A 24,316-nucleotide genomic window follows, 5' to 3' on the forward strand; every position below is an offset into this window, starting at 1 on the left:
AAGCCCCACACTTAGATTCCAAGATTACGAAACTCGTAGTTCACATTCCCATATGAATTTGCTGTTGCCTAGAACATTTGGCCCAGCCTGGCTGGACCTGAGAGCTTTAGTCTCTATTATTTACCGTGCTAGAACCAATTCTCTCCAGCCAGACCTGTATTGAGCCTTCATCAGTGGCCTAGGTGCCTCCTTTCTTTCTAGTGAATTCTCTCTCTCTCTCTTTTTAATTATTTGGCTATTCTAGGTCTTAGTTACACCATGCAGGATCCAGTTCCCTGACCAGGGATTGAACCCAGGATCCCTGCATTGGGAGTGCAGAGTCTTAGCCATTGGACCACCAGGGAAGTCCTTCTCTGTCTCCCAATAAAAATATTTTAGGAACAAATTTGAGTCAGTGGTAGTGAGGTAGATGAGCCGATAGCCTGTTATGCAGTGAAGTTAAGTCAGAAAGAGAAAGACAAATATAGTATATTAACACATATATATGGAACCTAGAAAAATGGTACTGATAAATCCATTTGCAGTGAAGGAATCAATCCCTTGCAGGGAAGACGCAGATGTAGAGAATGGACTTGTGGGCACAGGGGTGAGGGGGTAGAGTGCAAAGAGAGAGTGGGATGAGATGGAGAAAGTAGCACTGACATATATACACTACCATGTGTGAAATAGTTAGCTAGGAAAAGTTGCTATACAACATAGGGAGCCCAGCCTGGTGCTCTGTGATGACTTACAGGGGTGGGATGGGGGAGGGGAGGGAGGCTTCAGAGGGAGGGGATATTTGTATAATTATGGCTGATTCATGTTATTGTACAGCAGAAACCAACACCTTGTAAAGCAATTTTCCTCCAATTAGAAAATTAATTTTTTTAAAAAGGAAGGAGAAAGTAACTTTATACTTCTTGAGTGTGGCCCACACATAGTGACTTCTAAAGAGGACAGTATGGAAGAGGGTGACAAAGAATAATAAGGAAAAAGTTTAATTAATTTATTTATTGCAACAGATTTTAGTTGCATCATGAGTGATCTCTCTGTGAGGTGGATGGACTCTCTAGTTGTGGCACACAGACTTGGTGCCTCGCAGCATGGGGGATCTTAGTTCCAGGACCAGAGACAGAACCCATGTCTCCTGCCTTGCAAGGCGGATTCCTAACCACTGGACCCCCAGGGAAGTCCCTCTAGTGAACTCTCTTATGGACTTTCCTGCCAGTTAGCTGTAGCTCACTCTATCAAATTTCCATAACTTCAGACTTCGGAGAATGGAGTTATGATTTCCTTCTCTTTTCTCTTAAAAAGTCCCTAGGATGGTGATTGTGACACTTATCATCATGTATTATGTATTAGCTTCCTGTGACTGCCATAACAAATTATCACAAACTAGGTGGCTTAAAACAACAGAAATTTATTCTCTCAGCGTCCTGAAGACTAGAAGTCCAAAATCAAGGTGTTGGTATGGCTGCACTCCCTCCAAAGGCTCTGGAGGGAAAACTTCTTGCCTCTTCCAGCTTCTGATGGTTCCAGGCAAGGATTCTTTAGCTGTGGTTGCATAACTCCAGTCTCTGCTTTCATTTTCACATGACCTTTTCCCCTCTGTGTGTATGTCTCCTCTTCTGTCTTTCGTAAAGACATTTGTCGTGGGATTTAGGGCTTACCCCACTAATCCAGGTTGAATTCATTTTGAAATCCTTAACTTTACATCTGCAAAGACCATCTTTCCAAATAAGGTCATGTTCATAGATTTCAGGGATAAGGACATGGACAAATCATTTTGAGGGTTCCTTTTCAACCCACTAGATGTTATTTTCTAAGTGAGGAAATGTAGGCTGAGGGAAGTTAAGGGATTACCCAAGGCAAATTAGTTCCCCTCTACCACAGAACTCTGCCCACTTGAGAAGGGCATCAGCTTTTATTAAGCTTCATACACTAAAAAAGTCCTGTTAGATTCTTATTATAGGATAACTGGTTCTTGCTGGCCTTATATTTGCATAACTAAAGGGACATCCTAAGACCATCTCTAGGAGGGCTTAGACGCACCTTCCCAAGCATCAGGTTTTACATGCGCCTGACCGAGCATCATGATATTATATTATGTTACCTCATAAAATTGTGGCCAACTGTCTAGTTATCTTAAGAATATTAGATAATGGAGGATTGAAATCCATGGCCTTATTTTTAAATTTTTATTTACTGAGTTATTCATTTATTTTTGGCTGTGCTGCATCTTTGTTGCTGTGTGGGTTTTTCTTTTTTTCTTTTTTTTTGGGTTTTTCTTTAGTTGCAGTTAGAGGGGGCTACTCTCCAGTTACTGTGTGCAGGTTTCTTGTGGTGGCTTCTCTTGCTGCAGAGGACAGGCTCTAGGGTGGCCAGGCTTCAACACTTGTGGTTCCTGGGTTCGAGAGCACAGGCTCAGTAGTTGTGGTGCTCGGGCTTAGTTGCTCCACAGCATGTGGGATCTTCACAGACCAGGGGTCAAACCCACCTCTTCTGCATTAGCAGGCTGATTCTCTACCATTGAGCCACTGGGGAAGGCCCTCATGGCTTTATTTTAAAAGATAAGTTCAACCTGTCTCTGCCCCGCTTTGGTAGTTATTTCCCTGAATAGAATGATACAGACTAGCTTGTGTTTCATCCCTATTATTATTCTCAACTCACCCTCATGTGCCTATTGTGGAATGCAAGGCGGAGGAGGCTGAGAAATAGGAGGTTGAGTAATAAACAGTCTGTTTCATAAATGTCTGTGTAAGAGATTTCAAATCTCCTGTGAAGGGAAGTCTATCAGGTTTTCTCACACTTCAGCTCAGAGATGGCTCCGTAGCTGTAGAGCTGGCCTCATAGGGATTCTTCACCAACTTGGCACACCGAAAAATCATCACTATTAGGAAGAGAAACAGGAGAACAACAAAGGCAATGGCAAAGCCTTTGTCTACATCAACACTGGGCAGGCTTGAATCATCCATGGGAACACACACCTCTTTACCCTCATCCAACTGTAGCTACTTCCTCAGGAGTATCTTCAGATTTGTCATATTCCTAGACAAAAGAGGATAAAACAAGTTTATTGGCTTATATTTGTATGTATGTATTTTTTAAAATTGGGGTATGTGTGTGTTAGTTGCTTAATCATGTCTGACTCTTTGTGACCCCATGGACTGTACAGCCTGCCAGGCTTTTCTGTCCATGGGATTTTCCAGGCAAGGATACTGGAGTGGGTTGCCATTTCCTTCTCCAAGGGATCTTCCCGACCCAGAGATTGAACCCAGGTCTCCTGCATTGCAGTCAGATGCTTTACCATCTGAGCTAGTAGCTTGGGGTAATAGTTGCTTTATAATGTTGTGTACAATGAAGTGAATCAGTCAACCCACTCCAGTATTTCTTGCCTGAAAAATTCCATGGACAGAGGAGCCTGGTGGGCTACAGTCCATGGGGTTTTGAAGAGTAAGGCAGGACTGAGCTCTGCATTGCACTGTGTATCCCCTCCCTCTTGGACCTCCCTTCCATCGCCCCCCACCCCCCAGCCCACCCCGCTAGGTCATTACAGAGCACCATGCTGAGTTCCCCGTGTTACACTGCAGGTTTCCACTAGCTACCTATTTTGCACATGATAGTGTATATGTGTCAATACCAATCTCCCAACCCAACGCACTCCTCTATGTATGTATTTTCTTAACACTGTTATGTTGAAACCAAAGAGTGTTTCCAAAACATTTAGCAAGATTTATTTAAGAGGTACTCATGAAACTGATAGGGCTTCCTTCCCTGGTGGCTCAGACAGTAAAGAATCTGCCTGCAATATGGGAGAGCTGGGTTTCATCCCTGGAGCAGGGAATCTACCCACTCAAGTATTCTTGCTGGGAGAACTCCAAGGACAGAGGAGCCTGGAGAGCTACAGTCCATAGTGTCGCAAAGAGTCAGACATGACTGAGCAACAAACACACACACATTCACACACACATGACACTGGTAACATTAGTATAGGTGACCTTCAAGATATAAGCATATGTAAAAGTAGGTGAAATACTCCAAGGCAAGACGTGAAAAATATGTGTAACTCAGAAAACAACTGGGGCTTCCTTGCTCTGTTAAATCCCAGTACAATTGTCTTGAACACCCCAATTCTGTGTTAAGTGCAAACCACTCTCTAATATTTTTTCAAATTCTGAGTACTTACTGTAATTAATTTATTGTGGTGTCAACTTACTAGGTATAAACATAATTGTTTTCTTTTTTCTTTTTTTTGTTTTATTTTTTCTAATCACTATGTTTGTGCTGTCATTCCTGTCTCTTAATGAAAAATCAGGTACATCCCAGAAGCGATCAAGTTATTAAGTCCACCATCAAAACAATATTGAAAAGAAAGTCAGAGGACTCTCTCTTCTCAACTTCAAAACTCACCATAAAGCTACAGTCATTAAAATAGTGTAGTATTGGCATAAGAATAGACATACACATCAATGGAATAGAAGTGAAAGTACAGAAATAAACATATATGTATTGTCAACTGATTTTTGAGAAGAGTGTCAACACCATTCAATAAGGAAAGAAAACAAATGGTACTTGGAAAACTGGATGCCCATGTTTGCTCAGTCACTTCAGTCATCTCTGACTCTTTGTGACCCTATGGATTGTAACCTGCCAGGCTCCTCTGTCCATGGGATTCTCCAGGCAAAATACTGGAGTGGGTTGCCATGCCCTCCTCCAGAGGATCTTCCTGACTCAGGGATTGAATCCACCTCCCCTGTGTCTCCTGCATTGCAGGGGAATTCTTTACCCACTGAGCCACCTGGGAAACCTGGAAAACTAGATAGTCATATGCAAAAGATTGAAGTTAGCCACTTACCTCACCCCATATATAAATATTAACTCAAAACAGATCAAAGACACAAATGTAAGAGCTAAAACTGTAAAATTCAGAGAAAAGGAATAAATTTTCATAGCATTGGATTTGGTAAAGGATTTTAAGATATGACAACAGTAAGAGAAAAAAAGATAAATTGGACTTCTTCAAATTTAAAACTCTTGAGCTTCAAAGGACACAATCAAGAAAGTAAAAAAAAACCCACACAATGGGAAAAAATCTTTGAAAATCTTATATCTGATAATGGACTTGTATTTAGAATATCTAAAGTATTTGTACAACTAAATAATAGGAAGACAAATAACTCAATTAAAAATTAGACAAAGGATCTGAATAGATATTTCTCTAAGGAAGATTTACAAATGGCCAATAAGACATGTAAAGATGCTCAACATCATTAGTCATGAGGAGTTACTAAAGAACAGGCATAAGGTTTCAGTGAAGTAAGAGGAATAAGCTCTAGATATCTTCTGTATGACATTGTATGTATAGTTAATGATAATCTATTGTACACTTAATTCTTTGGCAATGCCAAAGAATGCTCAAACTACCACAAAATTGTACTCATCTCACATGCTAGCAAATTAATGCTCAAAATTCTCCAAGCTAGGATTCAACAGTATGTGAACTGTGAACTTCCAGATGTTCAAGCTGGATTTCCTCTGCTGAAAATGCAGAGGAACCAGAGATCAAATTGCCAACATCCACTGGATCATTGAAAAAGCGAGAGAGTTCTAGAAAAATATCTACTTCTGCTTTATTGACTATGCCAAAGCCTTTGATTGTGTGGATCACAACAAACTGGAAAATTTCTTAAAGAGATGGGAATACCAGACCGCCTGACCTGCCTCCTGAGAAATCTGTATGCAGGTCAAGAAGCAAGAGTTAGAACTGGACATGGAACAAGAGACTGGTTCCAAATCAGGAAAGGGAGTATGTCAAGGCTGTATATTGTCACCCTGCTTCTTTAACTTATATGCAGAGTACATCATGAGAAATGCTGGACTGGATGAAGCACAATCTGGAATCAAGATTGCTGGAAGAAATATCAATAACTTAGATATGCAGATGACACCATCCTTATGGCAGTAAGTGAAGAACTAAAGAGCTTCTTGATGAAAGTGAAAGAGGAGAGTGAAAAAGTTGGCTTAAACTCAACATTCAGAAAACTAAGACCATAGCATCTGGTCCCATCACTTCATGGCAAATAGAAGGGGAAATAATGAAAACAGTGACAGACTTTATTTGGGGGGGGGGGTTCCAAAATCAATGGATGGTGACTGCAGCCATGAAATTAAAAGACGCTTACTCCTTGGAAGAAAAGTTAAGACAAACCTAGACAGCATATTAAAAAGCAGAGACATTACTTTGCCAACAAAGGTCTGTCTAGTCAGAGCTATGGTTTTTCTGGTAATCATGTATGGATGTGAGAGTTGGACTATAAAGAAAGCTGAGCGCCGAAGAATTGATGCTTTTGAACTGTGGTGTTGGAGAAGACTCTTGAGAGTCCCTTGGACAGCAAGGAGATCCAACCAGTCCATCCTAAAGGAGATCAGTCCTGAATAGTCATTGGAAGGACTGATGCTAAAGTTGAAGCTCCAATACTTTGGCCACCTGATTCGAAGAGCTTACTCATTTGAAAAGACCCTGATGCTTGGAAAGATTGAGGGCAGGAGGAGAAGGGGACGACAGAGGATGAGATGGTTGTATGGCACCACCAACTCAATGGACATGACTTTGAGTAAACTCCGGGTGTTGGTGATAGACGGGTAAGCCTGGCATGCTGCAGTCCATGAGGTTGCAAAGAGTTGGACACAACTGAGTGACTGAACTGAACTGATTGTACACTTAAAAATTTGTTAAGAAGGTAGATTTCACATTAAGTGTTCTAACTGTAATAAAATAAAATTTGAAAAAAGAAAGAAAAGAAATTGGCTAAAGCAGCCTGTGGCAGTAGAAAAGAAGGCAGAGTTGAGATTGCACTGAATGAGGGGGATTTTAAAAATATATATTTTTTTATCATTTATTCATTTGGCTGGGTCTTAGTTGTGGCATGTGGGATCTAGTTCTCTGCCTGGGGTTCAAACCTGGGCCCCCTGCACTGGGAGCTTGAAGTTCCTACCACTGGACCACCAGGGAAGTCCCAAGGGGAATTTTTTTCTTTTTCTTGAGGACCAGGTATGGATACAGATAGGGACCAGCCTTAGCGGGGGGTCACAAAAAGAGGATCTAAGCCGAGAGGGCTTCCTGCTAGGATAAAATTATCTTAGAAAATGGCTGGAGGTGAACTTGGATTCAGCATTAGAATGACCAGAGTAGAAATATTGACCTGAAGGGATCTACAGTTAGATAACCCTAGTAGAGAATTTCTGAGGAGCTCATGAAAAAGGAGAGAAAGGGCCCTAAACAACATTCAAGCCTAGAGAGAAAAAAAGATGCCAATAGATTTGTTTTGAAAAATGGTTTGGATCTTTAGGAGAGGTGTGCCTGTGTGCTTATTGTTGTTCAGTTGCTTAGTTGTGTCCAACTCTTTGTGGCCCCTTGGACTTCAGCACACCAGGCTTCCCTGTCCATCACCATCTCCCAGAGCTTGCTCCAACTCATGTCCGTTGAGTCAGTGAGGCCATCCAAACATCTTGCCCTCTGTCTTCCCCTTCTCCTCCTGCCTTTGTTGCATCAGGTGGCCAAAGTATCGGAGCTTCAGCTTTAGCATCAATCCTTCTTCCAATGAATATTCAGGGCTGATTTCCTTTAGGATGGACTGGTTTGATCTCCTTGCAGTCCAAGGGACTCTCAAGAGTCTTCTCCAACACCACAGCACAAAAGCGTCAATTCTTTGGCGTTTGGCCTTCTTTATGGTCCAACTCTCACATCCATACAAGACTACTGAAAAGCCATAACTTTGACTATGTGGACCTTTGTTGGCAAAGTAATGTCTCTGTTTTTTAATAGCTGTCTAGGTTTTTCATAGCTTTTCTTCCAAGGAGCAAGCATGAGCGCTAAGTCGCTTCAGTTCTGTCTGATTCTTTGTGACCCTTTGGGCTGTAGCCCGACAAGCTCTTCTGTCCATGGGATTTTTCAGGCAAGAATACTGGAGTGTGTTGCCATGCTCTCTCCTAGGGGATCTTCCTGACCCAGGGATCAAACGGTTGTCTCCTATGTTTCCTGCATTGGCAGGTGGGTCCTTTACCACTAACACCACCTGGGAAGTCCTTGGAGAGATGTAGAAAAAGCTGCTGCTGCTGCTAAGTCACTTCAGTCGTGTCCGACTCTGTGCGACCCCATAGACAGAAGCCCACCAGGCTCCCCCGTCCCTGGGATTCTCCAGGCAAGAACACTGGAGTGGGTTGCCATTTCCTTCTCCAATGCATGAAAGTGAAAAGTGAAAGTGAAGTCGCTCAGTCATGTCTGACTCTTAGCAACCCCGTGGACTGCAGCCCACCAGGCTCCTCTATCCATGGGATTTTCCAGGCAAGAGTACTGGAGTGGGGTGCCATTGCCTTCTCCGAGAGAAAGCTAAAATACTGTTTTGTTTTGTTTTGACTGTACCAGACAGCATGTGGGCTTTTAGTTTCCCAACGAGGGATCAAACCTGTGCTCCCTGCAGAAGTGTGGAGTCTTAACTACTGGACCACCAGGGAAGTTCTAAAATATTGTTTTGTAAAAGATTAGCTGGGGACTTCCCTGGTGGTGCCATAGACAAGAGTCTGCCTGACAATGCAGAAAATGTGGGTTTAATCCTTGGTGTGGGAAGATTCCACCATGCCCTGGAGCAACTGCATTCATATGCCACAACTACTGAACCCTGGTTCTAGAGCCCATGAGCTGCCACTACTGAGCCACAACTACTGAAGCACAAGTATCTTACAGCCCGTGCTCTGCAACAAGAGGAGCCACTGTCAGGAGAAGCCTGCACACTGCGATGAAGAGCGTAGCTCCTTCTCCCCGCAACTAGAGAGCCAGTGAAAGCAATGACGACCCAGCACAGCCAAAAATCAATAAATTTTAAAAATTAAAAATAAATTAGTTGACATGGTGAGAAGCTGAATTGCTCCATGAAATAGCATCAAGAATTGTGTTCCTAATGGGCAGAGTTGTCCGTTGGCAGAGAATTGTAAGGTTGTTGTTCAGTCGCTCAGTCGTGTCTGACTCTTTGCAACCCCATGGGCTGCAGCACACCAGTCTTCCCTGTCCTTCGCCATCTCCTGGAGCCTGCTCAAACTCATGTCCATTGAGCCAGTGATGCCATCCAACTATCTCGTCCTCTGTTGTCCCCTGATGACGAGAGAAAAACTAATCTGGTAGCTGGAAAATGTGGGAAAATTGGTAGATATTTGTACCATTTTAAGATCTATATCTCACTTATATATGTATTGCATTCTTTATGTGTCATCCTTTCTACAGTGCTCTTTCAGAGCAAGGACATGTGTATTTTTGTGTTCCACATTTCAGTGGCTTATCACTAGGTGGTGCTAGTGGTACAGGCTACGTAAGAGTCTTGGGTTTGATCCCTGGGTCAGGAAGATCCCCTGGAGGAGGGCATGGCAACCCACTCTAGTATTCTTGCCTGGACAGAGGAGCCTGGCAGGCTACAGTCCATGGGTTGCAAAGAGTTGGACACGACTGAAGCGACTTAGCACATATCACTCTACCTCTGTTAATATCCTTTTGGGGCTACTTCCAAAGTATGTCTCAAATCCATTCCCTTTTCTTTACCCCTGTGGCCACCATTGTGCTCTAGGCCATCAAATGGCAAACACCTGCAAATATTTTCTGATTTTCCGAAAACATTCTTAGTCTCCTCCCCAAACCGCAAAGCAATCTTTAATAAATGTAATTCAATCAGTCTTCTGATTAAAATATTACAGCATCTGCCTACTGTCTTCAGTGGGTTACCAAGGCTGTCCACGATTTGGTCTCACCTTGTTTCTTGCCACTCTTCCTTGTACATTTTTACCCAGCAATGCTGGACTTGTTACAGCTCTATGAGTTTTGCATGATCCTCCTTTGCCTCCCTCGGAGAGGGCAATGGCACCCAACTCCAGTACTCTTGCCTGGAAAATCCCATGGGCGGAGGAGCCTGGTAGGCTGCAGTCCATGGGCTCGATAAGAGTCGGACACGACTGAGCGACTTCACTTTCACTTTTCACTTTCATGCATTGGAGAAGGAAATGGCAACCCACTCCAGTGTTCTTGCCTAGAGAATCCCAGGGACGGGGGAGCCTGGTGGGCTGCCGTCTATGGGGTCCCACAGAGTCGGACACGACTGAAGTGACTTAGCAGCAGTAGCAGCAGCCTTTGCCTCCAGGCCTTTTCCATTAACATTATCTTTGTATTACTCCCATCCTTCTTTGTTCAACTTTTAGGCCTTAGCTTAAATGTCAATTTCCTAGGGAGATATTCTAGTAACATTCACTATAGTTTATTTCAATTACTTTAATTTCTGTCTTTTCTGATAAAATAGTAATTCTACATGAGACTAAGGGCCCTATATAATTTGTTTTTATCCTAAAAGTCTGGGATATATTAGATGTTCAACAAGTATCTGTCCAATGAATGATATAGTACTATACTTTGCAAAAGTGAGCATGTAAAAATGTTGGTTGAATGAATGAATGACTTTGAGAATGTGGCATTGAAAGGAGAAGACTGTTGCTGATCTAAAAGAATAGTGGTAGCAGAGTGATAAAGAAGGAGTCCAGACTTTTGTGGATTAAACAACAAAAGGCAGTGAGGAAATGAAGACACCAAGATTTTAAATCATTTATGAGGAGCTCAACTAGGAAAGAAAGAAGTAGAATAGCAGCTAAAAGCCTAATGCAGAATCAAACAAGGGATTCCTTTTCAAAGGCAGAATAGAAAGGTATCAGGTAGGATGTGTTGGGTTGCAAGTGACAGAAAAGTCCACTTAAGTGAGATTAAACAATACATGAAATGTATTGACTTATGAGACTAAAGTCCAGAGTAAGGATAACTTTAAGTAGGGCTTGATCCAGAGAGTCGAGGTGTTTTCATGGTTTTGCCTTTGTGTATCTACCTTTCTTCTACATTGGGGTTCCCTGGTGGCTCAGCTGGTAAAGAATCCGCCTGCAGTGCAGGAGACCTGGGTTCGATCCCTGGGTTGGAAAGATCCCCTGGAGAAGGGAACAGGTACCCACTCCAGTATTCTGGCCTGGAGAATTCCATGGACTATATACTCCACGGGGTTGCAAAGAGTTGGGACACAACTGAGCGACTTTCACTTTCACTTTCATCCTTTCTTCTATGTTAATTTTATACCCGGACCAGCTTCCCTATGGTAGCAAGAATGGCTACAGAAAATTCAGACTTCACATATTTCTTCTTCATATTACCTCCTCCTCAATTCCAGAGGGAGAAAGAACAATTTTGTATCAGTCAGGATTCTTCTTTGCAGGTAATGAAAACAGGGCCTCCTTTACTTAAGCAAGAGCTTCCCTGGTGGCTGAGATGGTAAAGAATCTGCCTGGAATGCAGGATACCCAGGTTCAATCCCTGGGTCGAGACGATCCCCTGGAGAAGGAAATGGCAACCCACTCTTGTATTGTTGCCTGGAGAATCCCATGAACAGAGGAGCCTCGGGGGCTGCAGTCCATGGGGTCACAAAGTGTCCGACAGGACTGACTGACTTTCACTTACTTAAGCACAAAAGGTATTTATTATAAAGAGACCAGGTGACTTCCAGAATCAAGGAGAAGGAGAATTGGTCCCAGAAAACAGGGAGAAACCAAGGGAGACCAGGCCCTGGGAATCATAACCCAGGTCAGCACAGGAAAAGTCTGGTTAAGGCGCTGTCGGCGCTGGACACTAGCCACCACCCCCGGACACTGCTGTTGCTGAGGACTGCTGCTACTGTCATTGGACACTGCTGGCCCTGCCATGCCTGAATTATCAATTGTGTCATCTTTGTGTCACTTGATATTCCAGACCCTGGCTGGAGCATCCGACTGGTCAAGGCTGAGTCACGCACCAGCACCTTAGCCACCCCGGGGATAGGAGAGGCAATATTCATTATCTCTAGGCGCTGTAGTGAAAATGAAGTTCTGTCTCTCATAGACTCACATAAAGGAGCATTTCTCTCAAATAAGGAGTTTTGGAAGTTGAGCAGACACAAAATGCCGAACATCTATTTTTTGGTCTTGGTCCCAATCCATCTATATGCTGTTCCTAAGAGATTCACCTAAAATTTAAAGGCATGGAAAGATTGGAAGTAAAAGGTGTACGAGGTAAATACTCACCAAAACAAAATTGAGATGCTGTATTAATATCAGACAAAATAGACCTTAAGACCAGAAGCATTATTAGGGATACAGAGGACTAACAGATTATAATGAAGTGTGAAACTCAGTAGGAAGATGTAACAGTTCTAAATTGTATGTACCTAATAAAATAGTCTCAGGATAAATAAACAATAGGACTACAGGGAGAAATTGATAAAAATTGCCATTATAGTGGATAATCAAAATAGTCTCAATTATTGATAGGTCAGCTAGACAGAAATCGGTGAAATACAGAATATTTGCTTGATATGGTGAACAACCTTGATTCATAGAACATGCGTCCAACACTTAGCAAATTCGTACTTTTCCATAAACTTTTCAATCTCATTTGAGTTGGGTTTGACATGTGAAACTAAAAACATTCTAATTCCATTTATTAAATTCCTTTCTGCTGAAAATAGCTAGAATGGTTTCTGGTCTCTGCAAATAAGCCTTGATGTATATAGATACCAAGCTGAGTTTATCCCAGAAGTAGAAGCATGCTATGTATATAAGCCATATGAATACCACAGTTGTTGCAGAAAAAGCATTTGATAAATTTCAATACTAAAAAAAACCTACATTAATATTTTTAGCAAAATAGGGGTAGAAAAAAATACTTTTAACCCAATTAAGGGTATAACAAAAAAAATATAGAGCAAACATCCAGATAATGGTGAAAAGTTGAAAGATATTCCTCTTAAAATCAGGAACAAGACAAAGAGGTTCATTACCTTCAATTTATTCAACATCATTCTGGAGGTTCTAATCAGTGCAGTAAAATAAGATAAAGAAAGAAAAAAACAAGGATTTAAAAAGAAGAAACAAAAATGTTCATTATTCACTGATATTATTTCCTATAGAATAGTCTACAGAAAATATGAGACATAAGTAGTTTAGCAAGGTGTTTGGATGAGATACACAAGTTAGTTACATATGTAAATGCCAGTAACAAACAATAAGCAAATGTAATTTTTAAAAGACCATTTAATTTTAAAAGCGTCATTGGGAACTCCTTGGTGGTCCAGTAGTTAAGATTCAGAGCTTTCCCTGCTGTGGTCCTGGTTCAATCACTGGTCAGGGGAGTAAGATCCTGCAAGCCGTGTGGCGCCACCAAAAAAAAAGGGGGGGGGGCATTATTTGCAGTAGCATAAGAATATAACAAACCTAGACAGCATAGTAAAAATCTTAGACAACACTTTCCTGACAAAGCTTCATATAGTTAAAGGTATGTTTTTTCCACTAGTCATGTATGGATGTGAGAATTGGACCATAAAGAAGGCTGAGCACCAAAGAATTGATGATTTCGAACTGTGGTGTTGGAGAAGACTTTTAAGAGTCCCTTCGACTGCAAGGAAATCAAACCAGTCAATCTTAAAGGATATCAACCCTGAATATTCACTGGAAGGACTGATGCTGAAGCTGAAGCTCCAATACTTTGGCCACCTGATGCGAAGAGCCAATTCACTGGAAAAGACCCTGATGTTGGGAAAGATTGAAGGCAAGAGAAGAAGGCGACGGGATAAGATGGTTGGATGGCATCACTGACTCAATGGACACATGGGTTTGCGAAAACTCAGGGAGATAGTGAGGGACGGGGAAGTCTGGCATGCTGCAGTTCTTGGGGCTGCAGAGTCGGACACAACACAGTGACTGAACAAAGTGAATGGAGAGATACACGATATGTATGAATTCCACATGATTAAGTTGTTAATTCTCCTCAAATTTACTTATAGAGGCCATATAACTCCAACAAAATTCCATCAAGGTTTTTGAGAAAACTGACAAACTGTTTTTCTTAAGTGTACATGGGAGCTCACAGGTACAAGAATTAAAAAGGCATTCTGAAGAGAGAGAATATGGTGGAGAGATTTCCCATATCAGTTATTAAGGTTTATTACAGAGCTATAGTATTTTTGACAGTGGGATATATGTGCAGGTATAGATAATAGACCATTTGAAGAGACTAGAAAGCCCAGAAACAAACTGCACATTTAGGGATACTTGACTTATAGTGGAATGCGCACTGTCAACAGAAAAAGAATGGCCTGTTTAATAATGGATACGGGAAAATAAGATATCCATTAAAAAAAACCCCACAGACTCTTTGTGACCCCGTGGACTGTAGCCCGCCAGGCTCCTCTGTCCATGGGATTCTCCAGGCAAGAATACTGGAGTGGGTTGCCATTTCTTTCTCCAGGGGATCTTCCCAACCCAGGGATGGAACCCGGGTCTCCTGCATGGCAGGCAGATGCTTTATCCTCTGAGCCAGATGTCAAGAGCAAACTTTAAAACCTTTAGGACTTCCCTGGTGGTATAGTGGATAAGAATCCGTCAGCCAGTGCAGGGGGCATGAATTCAATCCCTGGTTTGGGAAGGTTCTACATGTGGTGGAGCAACTACGCTCAAGGGCCACAGCTACCGAAGCCTGTGTGCCTAGCGCCTGTGCTCTGCAACAAGAGAAACCACTGCAGTGAGAAGCCCACATACTGCAACCGGACCGTAATCCCTGCTTGCTGCAATTAGAGGAAGTCCAAGCACAGCAACAGAGATTCAGTGCAGCTAAAAGTAAGACGAGTTCTTAAAAACAACAACAACAAAAAATTTAGAAGAAAATATAGAATGTTTTTATGACCTCAGGTTAGGAAAAGATCTCTTAAACAAGACACAAATGGTACAATATATATTTTAAAAGATGCATGAGTTTAACTTTAGAATTAAGAACTCCTGATCAGTTCAGACACCATAAAGTAAGTAAAAATACAAACCACACCACAAACTTGGAGAAACATATTTCTAAAAAAGGGTTAGTATCCAAGTTAGCAAACTGAATCCTCCAACTGAATAAATAAAGGACAAATAACTCAAGAGGAAAATTAGCAAAAGACATGAACTGGCATTAAAAAAAAGAAATATGAAAGGTAAAAAGTACATGAAAAGGTGTTCAATTTCACTAGTAATCATTGACATAATTTTTTTATTCACTAGATTGGTAGACATTAAGAAGTCTGATAATACAAAATGTTGGCAAGGATGTAACTTATTCAAAGTTCTTATACACTCCCCATCAGTAATATCAGAGTACAGATTGATAAAAATTCCCTGTAGAAAATCATTTAGCATTATCTAGTAAAGGCAATGGCACCCCACTCCAGTACTCTTGCCTGGAGAATCCCATGGACAGAGGAGCCTGGTAGGCTGCAGTCCATGGGGTCGCTGAGTCAGACATGACTGAGCGACTTCACTTTCACTTTTCACTTTCATGCACTGGAGGAGGAAATGGCAACCCACTCCAGTGTTCTTGCCTGGAGAATCCCAGGGATGGGGGAGCCTGGTGGGCTGCCGTCCATGGGGTCACACAGAGTCGGACACAACTGAAGCCACTTAGCAGCAGCAGCATACATTATTATATTATTTTTATAAATCTCAAAACAAACAAAGCACTTTTTACAATAACAATACACTATTTAGGGATGCACACATATGTGATAAATTTACTTCTGAAAAAGCAAAGGAGGGAATTCCCTGGCGGTCCAGTGGTTAGGACTAAGTGCTTTCACTGTCTCCTACTGGGCATGTGGCCAAAAAAAGAAAAGGAAAAAGCCAAGGAGTGAGTGATATAGATTCATGGTAATGATTACTTCTCGAAGGGAGGCAGGCAGATGATCTAAAGGAAAGAACACTCAGGTAAATGCATTGAGATGGTTCAGTTATTATTGTATTTCATAACTAAAATATATTACGTGTCTTCTTTTCAATGTATCAAGTATTTTACACATTTTTGAGAAGTGGTGGGTTAAAGTATTTGGTTTCACTATCTTGCACTGCAAATATGCTATCAGAAATCAAAAAGTTCTGGACTTTCCTGGTGGTATAGTGGTTAAGAATCAGCCTGCCACTGCAGGGGACATGGGTTCAATCTCTGGTCTGGAAGATTTCACATGCTGTGGAGCAACTAAGACCATGAGCCACAACTACTGAGCCCCCGTGCTGCAGCTACTGAAACCCAGCACCTGGAGCCTGTACTCCGCAAGAGAAGCCACCGCAACGAGAAGCCTGTGCGCTGCAATGAAGACTAGCCCCTGCTCACCGCAACTAGACACACTTCAGATGCAACAACAGAGACCCCGCACAGACAAAAATAAATAAATAAATAAAAAAGAAACAAAAAGTTCTTTGGGATCCAGTACTCATTGGCTCCAGAGATCACTCTGGGTTTGTGAGGGTGTCCTCTGAAGAGCCAGAAAGAGAACAGTTTAGAGAGAGCTCATTAGAAACTGTTAATGGTCCGTACAGTTCTTGGTTTTGGAAGGGCAAAGGGTGTTCCTTCTAGATAAGTTAACCCCCAGTGAGAACAATTCAATGGCGATCATGAACTATAATGTGGTAGTGGAGAACATGGTTTCTACAGTCAGTCCATGTGGATTTGGATCCTGGCTCTAACAAATCTTGGTGATCCTAAGCAAGTTACTTACATTTTCAGAACCTTGGTTTCTTCATCTGTAAAATGGGGATAATAATACAATAACCCTATGATGTAGATGCTAAGATTAAATAAATATGTAGAAGATAGCACAGTGCCTGGCACATAACAACTGCTATGTAAGTGTTCACTCTTATTACCCTCCCTGGATTTACTATGTTCCTCATTTCTTGCACCCTTTGTCTTGCTATGGAGTATCTGGAAGGCATTGCTGTTTTAATTTTTCACTTAAGTGGAGTTATAGAGCAAGTTTTCCCCATATTACAGTTGCACAGTATTGCTAGTGTATAACATCAACAGAAGGAGGAGGTTGAGAAGGTCCACACTTCAAAGCACTGGCAGCTAACTACTCCGGGTCATATACAGTTCATTTGGTGCTAAGAATGTAATAGATTTTCAGTGTATTATATGACTTGAAGAAAGGATTCCAATTTAAGCTTAGGCTGTGTGTTTTACAGAAATTAAGTGTCAAAACAAGTCGTTATGGTGATTGGAAATATGTCCTCCAGCCCCCTGGTTTATTTTTAACTTGAGACTTTACTGGTGAAAAATTCATTCTAAGGGAAGAGCTAGTCTAGGTTCTGAGTTTAGCTGGAGTCAGAGAAGAGGTAAGATTCTGACCATACAATCTCTAAGAGACAGTGTTTTTTGACACTGAGCTCACTCAAATGTCAGTCCAAGAATATGGGAGAGTCAAGAACTTCTTTATCATTGCTCTTGTTACTTTATTTTATTTACAGACTTGTGTGCTTTGGGAACTAGAGATTACAAACAGGTCCCTCCCTATTATCATACAAACTCTATTAGCTTTCAATTTAACTTCAACGCATCATTTACTATTTAACAAATAAAGCACAAAAACTAGGACCCGTGGGCATAAAAAGATATAAAAAGGCCTGATTTCTGTCTTTAGAAAACTTACAGTCTGATATGGGGGATAAGACATATCCATACAACTGTGACACAGGTACGAAAGGATAAACACCGGAACAAAAAGTAGCAGGTCTCTCTGAAATTGTCTGCCTGACACTTCCCCTCCTGTCCACTCATATGGCTGTTAGGGGAGCTACCGTGTTCTGAAACGGCCCCACCGTGCTGGCTGCCTCAGTTCAGTGGTCAGGGGTAAGCATCCCGGCTGGGCCAAAGCTCTTCTCTTGAATTTTTGTAACTGGAATGGGAAATGTGTCCTGGCATTTACCAGCTATTTAATATGTACTTGCTGATAATTGAATTGTAGTGAGAAAACCAATTTCAATGTATTTTTAGTACCTTGCCAGTGTCTTTATCCACTTGTATATACCTCAGATGTCATTTTCTAGATATATTTCTTTAATGCCTCATTATATATGGAGGCATATACCTTCTCTTTATTCATCAAAAAGGCCATATTCTCTCAAAAAATCCATATTATTTTACTCTGGTACTTAAATATCTCACTAGACCCCTTACAGTCTGGATAGTTTATTAATTTTCCAACTTCTCCTCTCAATTGCATTTCAAGAGACTTGTGTCTTTCCTATCATTTGTTCTCCTTATCACAGATTCCTAGCTATGATTTTATACACTGTATAAACCATCTCCATTTTATAAAGTTAAAGAGAAATATATACAAAAATATATACTTCCTGAATGTAAAGAAATCATTCCAAAGTAATCTGCTGATAAAACAACCCAAAGGGAAGAGTCAGGAAAATTTCACTGAAGAGACAAATACCTGAATTGAATTGAGGCCTGAGAATGAGTAGCTCCTGGTGGCTCAGACAGTAAAGAATCTGACTGTAATGAAGGAAACGCAGGTTTGATTCGTGGGTCAGGAAGATCCCTTGGAATGGGTAATGGCAACCTGCACCAGTATTCTTGCCTGGGAAATCCCAAGGACAGAGGAGCCTGATGGACTATAGTCCATGGGATCATGGGGTCACAGAGAGTCGGACAAAGCTGAGCAACTCACACTTTTCAAGCTGATAAAGGTGGGGAAGGGGAGAAGCAGGAAAGGAGAAGAGAGGACAGCCTAGTATGTTTGAGAAACGGTAAATGTTCAGTAAGTGCTTGAGATATATTCTCCCACTGAGTAAGCAGCCTAGGCAAGTTCACCTGGGCCCTTGTATGACACATTAAAGATTTTGGATTCAGCTTTTCAATCAGTGGGGAGTCATCAAAAAGCTTTTAAGCATGGAAATTACACCATTTGATGGTTGGGGAGCCTGGTGGGCTGCCGTCTATGGGGTCGCACAGAGTCGGACACGACTGAAGTGACTTAGCAGTAGCAGTAGAAATATTAGACTGGCAAGAAGATGGAGGGTGCATGAGAGCAATTAATCTAAAGTCTTTCATTAATATGAACTTCTAGAGGGCAAAAATCTGAAAGTTTTGTTTTTTGTGTGTGATTTCTCACAGCATTTATTAGCATAGTGCCCACACCCAGGTGGCACTAATGGTAAAGAATCTGTCTGCCAATGCAGGAGACATAAGAAACATGGGTTTGATCCCTGGCTTGGGAAGACCCCTGGAGAAGGGAATGGCAACCCACTCCATTATTCTTGCCTGGGAAGTTCCAGGCAAGAATGGACAGAGAAGCCTGGCAGGCTACGTCCATGGGGTTGCAAAGAGTCGGACATGACTGAAGCGACTTGGCATGCACACACCACGCCTACAAGGAAATATTTGTTAACATGGAGACTCCAGTGTCAGAAGGAACACTCTGTGTCTCTCGGGTGAAGAGAATGGATAGTATGACACTCATCTGGTTAACAAACTCAGCTAGGGTAAGATTAGTCATAGAAATCTTTCTACAAGTGATGACCAGGCTCAATTTGGAGTAAGGAAGGTACACTCCCAGTGAAGGAACCGTGATAGAGACAAGGAAACATGGGAATTTTTGTGGAACTACTGTTTATTTCAGTATGGTGGAGATCACAATACATAATAATGAAAGGTATAAAGTTGTAGAATCTCACAGTTGGAAGGAACCTTTAAAAGTAACCTTGTTGCATTAGCCTTCCAGTCATTCTTGCAAAGCCCCTGGGGGTAGGGTGAATTTAAAGGTACTGGTGTGGCATGCTCAGGAAGCAGAAATGTGGGACTGAAGTTCAAGGGTAAAGAAGAGCAAGATCTTTTGAGTTAAGAGTCACCCAAGGATAGGACAGTTGAAATTATAGGAGTAGATGAGATGGTCGAAGGAGAATTAGAAACAAGGGAATGTTAGCGGAGAAGGCAATGGCACCCCACTCCAGTACTCTTGCCTGGAAAATCCCATGGACAGAGGAGCCTGGAAGGCTGCAGTCCATGGGGTCGATGAGGGTCGGACACGACTGAGCAACTTCACTTTCACTTTTCACTTTCATGCATTGGAGAAGGAAATGGCAACCCACTCCAGTGTTCTTGCCTAGAGAATCCCAGGGACGGGGGAGCCTGGTGGGCTGCCGTCTATGGGGTCACACAGAGTCGGACACGACTGAATCGACTTAGCAGCAGCAGCAGCAGCAGCATTTATGGTGGAGGAAAGAGGTCAAGGAACAGCAGATGGAATAGTTACAAGTAGAACTTGTAATAGTTACAAGACATGAGAGAATTCCAGGCAGAGGACAGTTTGCAAACAACCTTGTGTGCTTCAAAGAGATGGAAAATCTTCAATATTTGGAAATTAGAAAACATTATCTTGGATTCTCCTTCTCCACTAATTAAATCTGAATTCCTGAACTTTGAATCGAAGATCTCTTCAAACTTCTCACTCATAGCTGCCATATTCCAGTAAGTGGATTTTGCTTCTATTAGGCTTATATCTTTCCTCTCTCTCCCTTACAAAGTAAAATAGGGACTTCCCTGGAGGTCCAGTGGTTGAGAATCTGTCTGCCAACACATGGGACACAGGTTCAATACCTGGTCTGGGAAGATTACCCGTCGAGGGGCGACTAAGTTCGACACCACAACTACCGAAGCTCCTGTGCCCTAGAACCTGAGCTTGGCAACAAGAGAAGCCGTCCCAGTGAGAAGCTGGCATACCACAACTGGAGAAAGCCCACGAGCAGTGGTGAAGACCCAGTGAAGACAAAAAAAAAAAGTAAAATACATTCTTGTTGAAAAGAGAAAAGAAATAGGATGATAATGTTTTGATTCTTGGCTCTTAATTTTAGATGTAAGGATCTGATCCAGGTTTTATAGGGCTTGAAGTTTATACAGATTGGAGATCTGTCGTTAAGAAAAGAATGTGGTTGTTTAGCCACTGGTGCCGCCTGTGTTAAGTTGCTTCTGCTGCTGCTACTGCTAAGTCACTTCAGTCGTGTCTGACTCTGTGCGATCCCATAGACGACAGCCCACCAGGCTCCCCCATTCCTGGGATTCTCCAGGCAAGGATACTGGAGTGGGCTGCCATTTCTTTCTCCAATGTATGAAAGTGAAAAGTGAAAGTTAAGTTGCTCAGTCATGTTCAACTCCTAGCGACCCCATGGACTGCAGCCTACCAGGCTCCTCCATCCATGGGATTTTCCAGGCAAGAGTACTGGAGTGGGGTGCAATAGTGTTCAATTCTTTGCGACCCTGGACTGTAGCCTACCAGGCTCCTCTGTCTATGGGATTCTCCAGGCAAGAATACTGCAGTGGGTAGCCATTCTCTTCTCCAGGGGATCTTCCCAACACATGAAACCAACGTCTCTTATATCTCTTGCACTGGCAGGTGGATTCTTTACCACTAGCGCCACCTGGGAAGCCCTGTTTAGTCACTACAAGATTTTTAATACAAAATTAGGTTTAAAGTTTTTAGAATGGAAAAAAAAATCACAAGAAATTATTGGAGACATATATCGGAGAATTTTAGTTTCCATAGGGCTTCCCAGGTGGCGCTAGTGGTAAAGAACCCGCCTGCCAATGCAGGAGACATAACAGATGTGGGCTCCATTCCTGGGTCGGGAAGATCCCCTGGAGGAGGGCATGTCCACCCACTCCAGTATTCTGGCCTGGAGAATCTCCATGGACAGAGGAGCCTGATGGGGTACAGTCCATAGGGTCACACAGAGCTGGACGCAACTGAAGCAACTTAGCACCGTATACATTCTTCTGAAATCTCTTGGATAAGACAGCTTTTCTTGACAAACATAAATGGCAGATAAAATTCAAAATCTGTTTTCCAGAGAGAAGACCTGCCCTAGAATCTTTTACAGTGGCTCTTAAGGTTCTTGTTTTGTCTGAGTTGAATAGTAGCTCTGCTCCCTAGAGTAGGGAAAAAGAGGGCATGAATTTACTGGCTTGTGTAAAATTAGGTCCTGCTAAAGTATGAAACAGAACAACAGTACTTATTTACAAATCTGTAGCAATGTCAGTTCCTCTTTCACTTAACACTTTCCAGAAAGATCAATCACCATTTCCTTCTCTTGTGTTCTCTTCTCAAGTCACTTAATTTTTCCCATCTGTAGTGCCACATGTTTCTTAAAACAAAAAAACAAAAAAACAACAACTAAACGTAAAAAGACCCAGATTTTTTTCCTGGCCGTAAGTTTAGTCTGAAAGGAAAGGTGATTGTGAAGAAATACAATAAGGAAACTTTCTTACTATAATCTCTAAAATCAAAGACATCCTCTAGTTAATAGGACTAATAGAGGACCCCCCCAAAAATAAGACTATCCCCAAGATATCCCCTTTAAGATATGTTTCACTTTTCAAAAGAAGCACTAATGGAAAAAAAAGCTCTTTATTTCCCCGGGATTCCTCAAGCTTGTAGAAAAGTGTTATTAAACTCAGAAGAATTGTTGGAATTACTCCCATAAAAAACTTTACCAGGAAGGGCCATATGGGTATTTATTTACCTTTTGAGAGAGTGATATCCAAGGCTGGATGTTGGCAGGGCAGTCTCCTCCTACTCAAACACATCTCTTGGCAGCCTCTCCTCTTTTCATCAGCCCCTTCTTAAAGAAGGAGAGTGGTTGTGGCTCTCTCCCCTTCCCCACTCCCACACTGAACTCAGAAGCTTCATGAATAGTTCAACTAAAAGAGGATCAAGTTTCAGACACTCCCATAGTGAGTGAGAAAATGATCCCACTAGGTTAAATTGGAGCCTAGATCAGTAGAAGTATATTTCCACTACTCTGCTAGGGCTGAGGCAGCCAAGGTTAATAGCTCAAGTAGTATTGGCTAACTCAGTTCTTATGGGTGGTAGAGGCTGAGTCAATAGCCAGCTTTTTTGGTCTGTGCAATGATTCTCTGTGTTAGTACATCAGCCAATAAATTGTTAGAAATGCCAATTCTTGAATCCCCATTCCAGCCTTAATAAATCAGGAACTTTGGAGGTGTTGGCACTTTTTTATTTTTAATATTTATTTATTTGGTTGATTCGGTTCTTAGTCGCAGCACGTAGGCTTAGTTGCCTCCAGGGTATGTAAGATCTTAGTTCCTGACCAGGGACTGAACTCACATCCCTTGCATTGCAAGGCAGATTCTTAACCACTGCACCACTGGGGAAGTCCTGGCACCTATGTCTTAACCATCTTTTCTAGGTGACTGTGATGTATGCTCAAGTTTGAGAATTACTTGCCAACAAGATTGGGCATCCCTGGTGGCTCAGATGGTAAAGAATCTGCCTACAATGCAGGAGACCTGGGTCAGATCCCTGGGGTTGGGAAGATTCCTTGGAGAAGGGAATGGCAAACCAATCCAGCATTCTTGCCTGGAAAACTCCATGGACAGAGGAGCCTGGTGGACTACAATGCATGGTATTGCAAAGAGTCGGACACAACTGAGCGACTTTAACTCACTCACTCATTGCCAACAAGATCAGTGAATCTCTAAAACCTCCCCTTTTCTTCAAAAAGAATTTTCTTAGGATGTTTGGATCAGAAAAGTAAAAAACTATTTCATTTAGCATTAATTATTATGTTGTTGTTTTGTTGCTAAGTTGTGTCTGACTCTTTTGTGACCCCATGGACTGTAGCCTGCCAGACTCCTCTGTCCATGGGGTTTTCCAGGCAAGAATGCTAGAGTAGGTTGCCATTTCCCACTCCAGGGGATCTTCCATCTCCCCCTTTGCAGGTGGATTCTTTAACTCTGAGCCACCAGGGAAGATATTACACATGAACATATACTTCATGCAAAATTTAGCAATAGTTCCTCTAAGGTTTTATTTGGTTCTATAAAAAAATCTTGTATAGGATGTGTATGTTAAATTTCTTTATTTACCATAATTTATTATTATTTACAAAATAATGATTTTGTGCTTTTTCGTTTAGCAATGAATCTTGAACATCTTTCCATTTTAATACATATAAATCCACGTCATTTTTTTAAATGGCTACTGAGCACCCAAGTACTCCATTACAGAAATACCTGAAGTGGGCATAAGGGTTGTTTCTAATTTCTTATTATTACACCAACATTGCATTGGATACCCTTGTACATATTTCTCTGGGTACTTGTAGAAATGTTTTGTGGGATAAATTCCTCAAAATGTTGGAAATATAAATGCTGCATTACAGGATATTAACATTTAGAATATTATTAGGTATTGCCAAATTACACACTAAAAAGGTTATAGCAATTTATGATTCATTTCTGTTTTTTTTAACCATATCACAAATATAGGTTACTTTCTATCTCTGAAATGCTTGTCTAGTTAATATGCAAAAATAATAGTTTCTTAAAAATTTGCATTTCTGTAAATACTATGATATTTGAATTTCTATTATTTGTATATCTTTTGTAGATTTTCTGTAATCTGTC

General features: G+C 41.7%; 1 protein-coding gene and 1 non-coding gene across 2 annotated transcripts; both read right to left on the reverse strand.

The window, feature by feature from the left end:
- Positions 1 to 271: 271 nt before the first annotated feature.
- TRNAG-CCC (transfer RNA glycine (anticodon CCC)) lies at positions 272 to 344 on the reverse strand. Its single transcript has one exon. It is a non-coding gene; the product is annotated as a tRNA-Gly (tRNA).
- A 909-nt stretch (positions 345 to 1,253) lies between these two features.
- On the reverse strand, positions 1,254 to 22,543 carry CTXND2 (cortexin domain containing 2). Its single transcript, XM_061407650.1, has 2 exons — positions 22,411 to 22,543; positions 1,254 to 3,027 (listed from the first exon to the last, which is right to left on the reverse strand). Exon 2 carries the CDS (start codon positions 2,952 to 2,954, stop codon positions 2,790 to 2,792), a length of 165 nt encoding a protein of 54 aa, XP_061263634.1. The 5' UTR covers positions 2,955 to 3,027; positions 22,411 to 22,543; the 3' UTR covers positions 1,254 to 2,789.
- Positions 22,544 to 24,316: the final 1,773 nt, after the last annotated feature.

This window comes from Bos javanicus, chromosome 3, assembly GCF_032452875.1.
Source record: "Bos javanicus breed banteng chromosome 3, ARS-OSU_banteng_1.0, whole genome shotgun sequence".
NCBI classification, from domain to species: domain Eukaryota; kingdom Metazoa; phylum Chordata; class Mammalia; order Artiodactyla; family Bovidae; genus Bos; species Bos javanicus.